The sequence below is a fragment of the Brassica napus genome, chromosome C2 (assembly GCF_020379485.1).
Source record: "Brassica napus cultivar Da-Ae chromosome C2, Da-Ae, whole genome shotgun sequence".
In the NCBI taxonomy this organism is placed as follows: Eukaryota; Viridiplantae; Streptophyta; class Magnoliopsida; order Brassicales; family Brassicaceae; genus Brassica; species Brassica napus.
This window is the reverse complement of record NC_063445.1, coordinates 39,009,820-39,020,620: the sequence shown is the minus strand read 5'-3', so window position 1 is coordinate 39,020,620 and position 10,801 is coordinate 39,009,820. Positions and strand designations below refer to the sequence as shown.

At 31.1% G+C, this 10,801-nt stretch overlaps 1 protein-coding gene and 1 long non-coding RNA gene across 3 annotated transcripts; one reads left to right on the top strand and one right to left on the bottom strand.

Moving 5' to 3' along the window:
* The first annotated feature begins 363 nt into the window (after positions 1 to 363).
* Positions 364 to 3,248, top strand: LOC111202639. Its single transcript, XR_007319970.1, has 2 exons — positions 364 to 1,919; positions 2,324 to 3,248. It is a non-coding gene; the product is annotated as an uncharacterized LOC111202639 (long non-coding RNA).
* A 5,510-nt stretch (positions 3,249 to 8,758) lies between these two features.
* On the bottom strand, positions 8,759 to 10,249 carry LOC106381636 (splicing factor U2af small subunit B-like). Of its 2 annotated transcripts, none has more exons than XM_013821559.3 (2): positions 9,991 to 10,249; positions 8,759 to 9,881 (listed from the first exon to the last, which is right to left on the bottom strand). In XM_013821559.3, the coding sequence occupies exon 2, from the start codon at positions 9,864 to 9,866 to the stop codon at positions 9,051 to 9,053; it is 816 nt and encodes a 271-aa protein (XP_013677013.2). In that variant the 5' UTR covers positions 9,867 to 9,881; positions 9,991 to 10,249; the 3' UTR covers positions 8,759 to 9,050. The 2 variants fall into 2 exon arrangements, with proteins under 2 accessions (XP_013677013.2, XP_013677014.2); XM_013821560.3 differs by having other exon boundaries at positions 9,985 to 10,158.
* Positions 10,250 to 10,801: the final 552 nt, after the last annotated feature.

The following is a 10,801-nucleotide window of genomic DNA, read 5'->3' as shown; positions in this document are numbered from 1 at the left end:
GCTATACAACGGTCATATATATTTGTCGGCAACGGTCACATGGTTCGTCGGAATTCCGTCAGAAAATACCGACGAAATTCCGACGACTTTGCTGTTAATCGGAATGTCGTCGGAAATTCGTCGGAATATACCGACGAACTTTCGACGACTACAACGGTTACATTTTTTATCGGAATGTCGTCGAAAAATCGTCAAAAAATTCCGACGAACCATATTTCGTCGGAATTCCGTCGGAAATAGCCGACGGAATTCCGACGACTTAATTTTTTTGGATTTGGTCGGAAATTTGTCAGTATTCCGTCACAAATGTCCGACGACCTTGGTGTCCGTCGGAACCTCCGTCGGAATTCGGTGTGTTTTCTTGTAGTGAAGGAAACTCTAATGGAGTGGGTGTTTCGAAGAGATCAAGGTCATTGGATCTTAAGATGCTGTATAAGTCTACCATTCCCAAGGATTCCGTTGATAAGAGCTTTAAGAGAAAACACAGGTCTGGGATTGATGGTGGTATGTTGAAATATGATTAAAAAATGCAAGAAAGTTGGTAACTGAAACAGTTCTTGACAAGGCATGCAGTGACTGATGGTAATGGGCTTCAACAGGGGTCAGTTGGGTTGGCAGGTAGTACGATTTATGGTCCTACACGCAAGAAGGATTTTGCTGGCAGGAATAGGCATGAGAAATAGTGTGAAGTCAGAGAACTTCAAATCTTTTACGTATTTGTTTCTATTGCTGCACTTTCTTATAATTCCCACTTTCTGAGGCATTTGAAGGTGAATGAATAAGAAATTCCTGCTACAGCATCCTTATCATTTCCCTAACTAAGCAACATAACATATTAAGAAATAAGTCCAACACGTTTCAGGTTCGATCCACCTGCTGCGCGAAACTAAGTCACAATTATCCTGGTCACCCAACACGGATATGGGCCTATGCTTTAGGACCCATTTGAATACCCGGAGAGAGGGTCTATCTGTGGGCTGCACCTCCCCTTGGGGATTAGTCCGGGCCTCTCCATGGACCTGGGATACCCCCAGGTTAACAAAAAAAAAAAAAAAAAAAAATATGGTTTCATGACATTTGCATATTAACAACAATTAACATGATACTTAGAAATTAAACTTAACGAGAATTAAATAAACATAACATCATGCATGCACAACTTAATTACTTCATAGCAAGAAGAGAAAAGTGTTTACACGCTCAATCGGTGAAGTTTAAGTTTCTTTTTCGTTTCAGTTCTTAAAAATTCGACGACCAACTTACTCGCTCTTGCTTTGCGTAATCTTCATCTCCATTTCTTTATTTCATATCACTTATATATCTTTACTTTGTATTTTTTTTTTGTCAATTTTCACTTTGTATATGCTCAGTATCTCATATATACTCCATATTCTTATCTATATATAATAGCAAACTCAATTTTGTTGCCTGATGACGTCATCATTTTTTTATAGGAAAATAAAATCTAAATCCAACGGTTGAGTTTATCAGTACTTTGTAATCTAACGGATAAAATTTTCTTTCCCTTATAAAATCCAACGTCAGCAATCTCTTTCAGCAAAAGACGTGTTCTTTTGACCTAAATCAACGTTTCTCTAAACGACACACTCCTTCATATACGTCCCGTTGTAAAAGGTATCTCATTTGTTTTCTTTTGGATCAACGCGTCTTATCAATTACACCCTTTTGGAGTCGCCTCTTTTTTCAATCTATATATATGGTAGTTTCAAATTAATTTTCCCTTTTACATTCACTCATCGTCTAAGTTTTAAAACATATTTATTTTTCTCTCATACAGTCTATGTAGCACGGGGACGTCTATTTAGGTGCCGTACCGGTACCGGAAACGTTTCGGGGACGGGTACTTCACGGGGACAGCACTGGTACGGCTTGGGGACGGTTAGAGAACATAGCTATGAGTAAGACTAGTTTTCACGGGACATAATACTTGTGCAATTATTTTTTAACTGTCACTGTTATCTTGCTTATAATTTTAGTTGGTAAAATAGACATATTATAGTAAATTATATCTAATTATGTTAGATTCACTATATAAATTTATTTTTTATAAATATTTTATATTTTTTACTAGTATATATTTACCGTACCCGTACCCATAATTTTTAAATTTTTCTGTTTTCCGTCCCCGCTTCCGTCCCCGTTTCTGTCCCCGTATCCGTCCCGGTGCATCATAGCATACAGTTCCATCATTTCCTTCGTATCTGTTTTTGTCTCTGCAATGTTTTATTTCGATGTCACTCTTGTTTCGTTAATTATAGGAAAGTAAATCAATCAGTGACAGTGGTTGTTGTTTTATTTGAAGGGGCATCTATCTCTTTTAAAGTGTTTCCGATTGCATAGGAGGAGATGGAGTGAATCATGTCTTCTTTTTGGCCAACTAAGATTACTTACCGATTTCGAATTTATTTTGTCTCTGACATTGGTACTTTCCAAGTTTTTTACTGCAGTTAATTATAATGTTTTCTACTCAATTTTCATTTCACTTTTTTGTATTTTTGTTAATTGGTATTTGATGCTTTGCCAGAAGAACTGATCTGAAAGTTGCTTTTTCTATTTTCTAATTTTATTGATGTCCCTTTTCATACGTGTATTGTTCAAACAACACCCAATTATAATTGAATAAGGAACAATTCTCTTTAAGGCACTGAACCATGTGGGAGACAAACGTTTGAAAAACAGAGAAGGTGAAAATTGGTTGACTGAAGAATTTGATTATGTTTTCCCAGAAACTAATTGGTTTACGAACCTGCCAATATACTAACTGCTTTTATTTTGATTGTACCATGTTCGTTTGATGCTTTAACTAGACACAGAAGACACAGTTATCATATACTTAAACTCTACCATACATAGAAAAGGAGTTAGTGAAGAATTTGATGGTTTGAAGTTAAGTGATACTATGTAAAAGTCATTTATGAATCTTTTTTTTTTGGGTTTCAAAAAAGTTGATCCAGATTATTGGGAATTTGTAATTAAAATATTTTTAAGAGGGCAAAAGCAGTCGTTGAAGTGGGGAAGTTTGGACTTGGAGAAGAAGTGGAGAGACTCATACGGTAAGTTCCTATGAGCATTTTTGATCTTTATGCAGGATGTTACAAATCACTGAATTACAAATACAAACATTGGTTCCGATCAGTGACATGTAGTATTAATACTGAATTACAGTATGATTTGTAATTCGATATAACTTGAAGTAAAAATTAATCATAGGTTCAGTTCAAAAAAAATTAATGATAAGTTTATGTGGTAAGTTTGCAGTAAAAAATAAGAGTTAATATTTTTAAAAACTATTAACTGGTAACATTTTTGATGTATAAATTGCACGTAGTTTTAATAAAATAAATGAACATATATACATATAAATAGTAAAATATTTATCAAAAACAAATAAACCATTAAGATGTTTGTTGACAAAAAAACCCATTAAGATATTTAAAAATATTTTAAATAAATATTAAATTTGAAAAATAATATATATTATTATCTAAATATTATAATGTACTAATAATATCTATTCTAATAGCAAAAATAAATGAAATGAAATGATGTGATGCCACACTAACTTAGGGTCACATATATAGAATTTTCTGATTGGTACTTTTGAAAAATTAAATAAAATTAATGCTTAAAATTTTGTATAATAATTAGTTAAAAGTTTGAATAATTTGAAAAATAGGAACAAGAATGATTATAAAAACCTTTGACTAGCACAAAATTAGGTATAGTAACTTGTAACACGAAAGTTTTTCAAAATCACTATTTTCATTTTTACTTTTTAGACAGAAAATCAATTAACTTTGTAAATCAACTTCTAATACATGGAATTTTGGTTGATGTTGGTTTAAGTTTTGATTTAGCAATTTTATGAAGGATCTAAGTCAAAATGGCAACTCAACTATAACACATGTTAAATCAAACTTAAAATAAATAAATAAAATAAATTTAATGCATGATTGATAACATTTTTACGATCATAAGTCAAACTTAATCAAGTCTAGTCTATCACATGACACCAATAAAAGCCATTAACTCTTCATAATATAACTTACTCTATGTATTAATGTGAATTATATGCTTTTGTTTTTTTGTACTGGTTAAAATGTTATTTAGTTGTATTACTCTCATTGTCCCTCAAAAAGAAACAAACACTGCCATATTTGAACCAATAGAAAAATAAATTTTGCATAAAATTAATAAATTTTGCATTGAAAATCGAAAATGACACTTATTTTGTAACGAAAAAAATTCTCTAAAACGACACTTAATATGAAACGGAGGGAGTATAAAATAGCTTTGGAAAACACACGCAAAACACAGAAGTCTCAATTTATATCTCTTGTATCTTAACTTTGAAAACATAAAAGTTTTATTGTCATATTTACAAATGGATCTTTAGTCAAAAAAAAAATAATACAAATGGATAACGTGTTATTCAATGTTGGATAATGGTCAAAATACTCGAAGAGTGATCTCATGCACACTTTAACCATTATCCAACTCATAGTTCATAACAGTTAAAGTTACCCAACACTTTTCAACCTTTCTACCGCCAGTTATATAATCTTTGAATGTTAACCAATTATGTAAATGATCCTAAATTCTATAAGGATATATTACCTTACAGTTTACAACAGAATACATAGTCCCTTTGGAGATGCGTATGTTACATTGGTTAATATGAAAGAGATGAAGAGTGGAAAATATGCAAGAAAGTAGCATCACTTTAGTTCAAAAAAAGAAGAAGGTAGCATCACTTTGAATACACCAGATGACCAGAATAATTGCGTATTTTATCTTTCAGTTACTTCACTGAAAAAATAAAATTCATAAGAAGGCATAGTGAGCATATTAGATCTTACTAAATACATGGAGTTCTAGGATTAGCTTTTTAATTTCAGTCAAATATTTTAAAACAAATTCAGTGTTGAAAATCTTAGAATTGAAATGATAAATAAAATAAAAAAGTTCTTATAAGGGTTTTGTTTTAGGCCTCGATTGATAGAGATGATGGCAAAACATTAGCAGGATGCTATAGGAGCAATATGCTACAGCTCTCATAAATGTAATAAATAAAGTAACTGATTCAACAATAATTGATTTATATATAAAATTATCATATAAAATTAGTATACGATATACAATTTTCTTATTTATGAATAATATAGATATATTATACTTATAATATATATATATATATGAATTTTATATTTTTATCTGCAATAATGAATTATATTTAATTTAATAATATTTTGAATGTGAAATAATTTTATTGAAAATAATTTTATTTTTTAAATATTAATTTTCAACAAATAAAAAAATTTCGGAAATAGAATTTTAAAAATAAAATTTTATAGAAATTTTTTTTTTTAAATGAAATTTTATTTTATTTTTATTTTTTTTATTATTTTTTTTTAGTTTGCTGTCAAAAAAAAAATTATTTTTTTTTTTAAATTAAGTTTAAATTTTATTTTTTAATATTAAATTTTAGTTTTGTTTCTAAAAATTAAATTTTAAATTCAATTTTGTTTCTAAAAATTAAAATTTTACTTTCATTTTTTTAAATAAAGTTATATGGTTATGGATATAAATATAATTTTGTGATATTATTATATAAAAAAGTTAATTGTATTAATTATATTAATTATTTTAAAGATTTTATATATTCTACATGCAAATACTCTACCAAAATCTTCATATGAAAACATTGGATATAGAGCATTTGGAGAGCATTTGTACTATCTAAATGATATTCTAAATGATTTTTAAAAAATTGTTGATTAGATAATATAAAGCATAATGTTTATGCTAATGTTCTGCCAATCAAACCATTATCATCATATATTTTACTATTATAACCATTTATTTCAAACTTTATTTATTTGTTTTTTATAAAGAAATTTTAACTTAATTTATTTCATTTTATACAATATCTTTTCAGTTGCAGGTTTAATTTCATGATGCTTTAAATTATAATTCTGAGATAAAATTATTATGTTATATCTAAAATATTTCAAGATAGTCCCAAACTGCATAACAATTTAGAGTTACTAATACAAATTTCATTTCATATCTATTTTCAATATAAAATTTCACAAAATATGTTTGTCAGAAGATTAGAGATATATAAAATATCAAGTAGTCTAGAATTTTTCATATTTTAAATTCTCAACAAAATATGTATAAAACAAAAGCCAATAAAGCATCATACAAATATGTTTATTTATCATCTAGCAGACAAGATCTTTTTTTTTTCTTTACACAATCTGACATCCTTCAATTGTTCGAACAAAAAATGTAACCTTCTCTGATATATTTTTATCCGGTTTTCTTAACTTCTAAATAGTGAATCTTTTTACACGAATCTTTGATTATATAAATAATGCACCTTCTAAATTCTTAATACACAACACCATCATTGTCAAAGTAAATTTCTGGATTTACCCTCATAATTTGATTTATCTTGCATCGGGACATCAAATTGGTTTGTTACTTCCTCTTGTGGATTTGTTTGTTATTAGTTTATGGCCGGTTTGCGTCCACGATTAGGTAGCATACGAGGTTAACTGGTAGTGGTAGGAAGAACTCCATAAACGAATACATGCAACTCTTCGTTGAATATATATGAACATAGGAAATTATTCATTAAATATATGTGACTCCTCACATAGTATCATTTAATTGTCTATATATATGAGTTCTTACAAGTAGAAGAAGACATCTTTATTCATAACAAAATTAATTCTAGAGGGAGAGTAAAAACGTTTCTTTTACATGTCTCTTTTAATTTTTGAATTTTGCATCCTCTTAATTCCTCATACACACTACAATCATTGTTAAATTAGTGAAATTTATGGATTCTACCTTTAAATATTTTTTTTTTGCTGAGTGAGAGAGAGAGAGAGAGAGAGAGAGAGAGAGAGATGTTGACAAAAATGTGCAGCTTTAACAAATATTTATATATTATTAGAGCATTTAACTTAATATTTTAGAATCATATTATTTTATCATTAAGTTTTATTATTTTTATATTTTACTTTTATACTTTGAAAATTTGTGTTTTCTGTATTTATCCATTTATTTCTAACTATATGATTATATTGAAATTTATGTTTTTACTTAATATATAGTTCCCCCCCCCCCCGGGGGGTCCTAATGTATATAATCGTAAACAATGAAGTTTCATCATTATTAGGATTATCAGTGATATTACTAAGATTTATTTCTCTGTAAGTTTAATACTTTTGATTGAACACCGATTTGTTTGATTTGAGAAATAGCTACTTTAAATCGGTCATCAATTTAAACAAGAACCATGTTCACCAATCTTATTTTTTTCTTAATTTTGCAAAGATTTGATCAAAACCATCTTTCTTAACTATTTTATGCACAACAATATAGCTTAATTTTTTTTTGTTCAGAACAAGATAGCAAAACTGTAAAGATAGTTAGATCGATAAATCTATTTTATCACTAAACAAAAAAATGATTTATATGTCTGTTGTTTTTAAGATTGAAGACAATAATTTCAATATTCTAAAACTAATTTTAAAAAGCAAAAATCACTTGTAAAATAAATTAATTTTAACATAAAAAATTGAATGAACAAAATAAAAGACTATTTTGATCATATCCAAAGTTTAATTAACCTTCTTTGTGTAGATTGCTTTCTTGAATATAATTTTCAGTTATGGAAATTCAGTAATATGAGTACAAATAATTTTATTTCGTTCATAATAAAAAAACAAAACTTTATTTACCTACCATAATATATTTGAGTAACCGGTTCATTGTATATTTAAATACATATGAAACCAAAATTTAATTTAAAACTATAGAAAACAACATAACCTGCATTAGTACACTTTAATATAGACTCAAATTTTTGTAAAATGAAGATTATTTGAAGCCCTTGCAACATATGAATGCAGCAACTCTTTAATATATAAACAACTATTCTTTCTTTTTTTTGGACAAGAGAAACAACTATCGTAAACAAGCAAAATATATCTTATTACATATAATTTTTTTTCGCCTAAAACTTTCTAAAAGACAAAAAATTATTATTATACACATCTCTTGCAAATAAAAATCTAAAACACAAACTACAAAATTATACAAAAAAATAATAACATATATCATAAATAAAATATATCCCGTTCGTAGGGCGGACCTACCCTAGTATATCATAATTACTTGTTGTCTAAACTTGAATTTAAATACTTATTCGAATAAAGATAAATTTTTTATTTGTTATTTTGAACAAATTCATCTTCATCCAATACACCAATTAAATTTATTCGGATGAATCTCATTTTAGAATAAAATTTTAAAACTTATTTGGATGAATATCTAGATAGTGCCCATTTAATACAAAATAAATATCAATTTTCATCCATTTTGGATGGACAGACAAAGAGACCCAATGTCGATAGTTGTGAAACTCAAGCTTGTATAAATTTGTTGATGTATCTAATACGGTTGAAGTAGAACCTGTGCAGACAGATTAAGCTCACACTAGTTGACACTAAGGCGCCCTAGTATTGTATAAAACGAAAAGTTACATGATATTGGTTGGAAAAAAAGTTCAAAAACTTCGAAATCTGGTGCATGCTCTCAACTTTGAATTGGAACTCAGACAAACAGTATCCATATAGCCAGTCAAGGTATGTGAGGCCTGTTATTTATGCAATAACTTGGCATAATATCCGTAACAAACATGAAAAGTGGAACATCAAAGTTCATGAAACTAAGAGTCTCAATTCAATTAACTTGGACAAAGTTCTACAAACTTTTAGAGAATATTTAAAGGGACAGTCATAAAGAACAACTACAGAAGGATCATATCACACGAACTAAGGAATTCTACAGTAAAAAGTAATCCAACTTAACTCATCTAATGTGCCTCATGCCACTCATACTTTTCAAATTGCAAAAGAACACCAAATGAATATCCATTACCAGATTTTACCGTTTGCTGAAGCAACGCAATGAAGAGAAAATCCTTAAACTCCCTCATCTCGTTCTCGGTTTCATTGCTCAATCCTTGCCCTCCTTTCCTCACTGCCTTCTCTAACAACTGGGCTTCTGCTCTGTTTCGGGCTTCCATGTCTCCTTCTTCCATCACCATCCCTATCATGCCTCTCTGACCTGTCACTGCTTCGTTTCCCATGACGGTCATGGTCCCTAACATCTCTCTCTCCTCTCTCACGCTCTCTCTTGCGTCTCGGGCTTATACTCCTGCTCCGGCTTCTACTCCTGCTTCCACGGTGGTACGACCGGCGGTACCTCCCAAACAACTTCCGCCTAAGCTCCCTAGAAATCTGCTTGGCGTGCATAAAATTACAGTACCCACCACGGTTACAGTTGTCTTCTTCATACTGCCTACAAGTTGCTTCCCGAAAATCCGTCACAGGAGAGAAGTCAGCAATGATAGGACGGCCTAAATAGAATCTCCCTTGCAAAGCCTTCAAAGCGGCAGCAGCCTGATCCTCTTCCTTAAACAGGACATAAACATTCCCAATCATGTGATCAGCGAGGTTGTCGCAAACATTGAGACTCTCCACTTCACCACACTTGTCGAGTTCTTCGAAAATGTCTTCGTAGAAATCCTCAAAGTGTTCTTGGACCTTACTCGGGTCTAGTGGTTGCCCCTGAGGGTCCACACCGGGTGTTATCATGTCCGGTCTCTGGTACATGTTAGAGAGGAGGAGCGTGGGGGAGATGGTGGGACGGTTATGGAGGCGTGAGCAGCGGTCACCGTGACGGCAAGCACCGATCTTTAAGTAAAAAGGGCAATTCACTCTGTCCTTTTCAGTACCAAAGATTGAAGCTAAATGCTCCGCCATCGTTTAGATCTTCACCTAAAGAACAATCAAAGTAAGCGAATGTAAAAAGCAAAGACAATCAAATCATCTTAACAGATCTCTGTAATTAATCAACCCAAAAAATACGAAATTAGCATACGAGTACCGGAAAGGAGTATCTGTCACCGTGAAAGGCCTCGCCGACGAGGAGGAGCAGCCGGTTCCGATCGCGATTTAGGGTTAGGTTTATTTGTTTGGCAGAGCCGGAACGAGAGCGGTCCAAAGGGCAAAAGAGATTTTAATAAGGTTCTATTTGCAAATAAATAAGCTAATAAAGTTGCATGATTGAGATCCTCTTGCCATTCGGGATATTCAGTCGGATTCTGGTTTGCTTAAGCTTTTTTTTTAATTTTTTATTCTATATAGCAAAATCTCGGTAATATACTCAAATATACAATTCAGTCTTTTCTAACTTAAGAAAGTAAAACTCTAGCTGATTAAGTCCATTTTGCTCGCTCTTCCGACATACGTTATATCTACTTTCCTAGTCCATTTTGCTCGCTCTTCCGACATACGTTATGTCTACTTTCCTTCTCCCTTTGGAGATATGTGAAAACCTATCCAGTGCAATCGCCCAATTCTGGTGGAGTTCTAATCCACCAAAGAGAAGAATACGATTAGAACTCCACCGGGTGAAATGGAAAAAAATCTGCTTACCAAGAGAGGAGGGTGGGATTGGTTTCCGTATGATCCATGAGTTTAATCTGGCACTATTAGCAAAACAACTATGGAGACTAGTACAATTTCCTGATTCTTTGGTGGCCCGAGTCTTAAAGGGAAGACATTATAGATTGAGGTTTCCACTAAGAGTAAACACTGCTAGCAGCCCATCCTATGTGTGGACTAGCATTTCTGCTGCAAGGAAACTTCTACTACTGGGAATCAGAAAGAAGATACATTCTGGCTATGAAGTTATG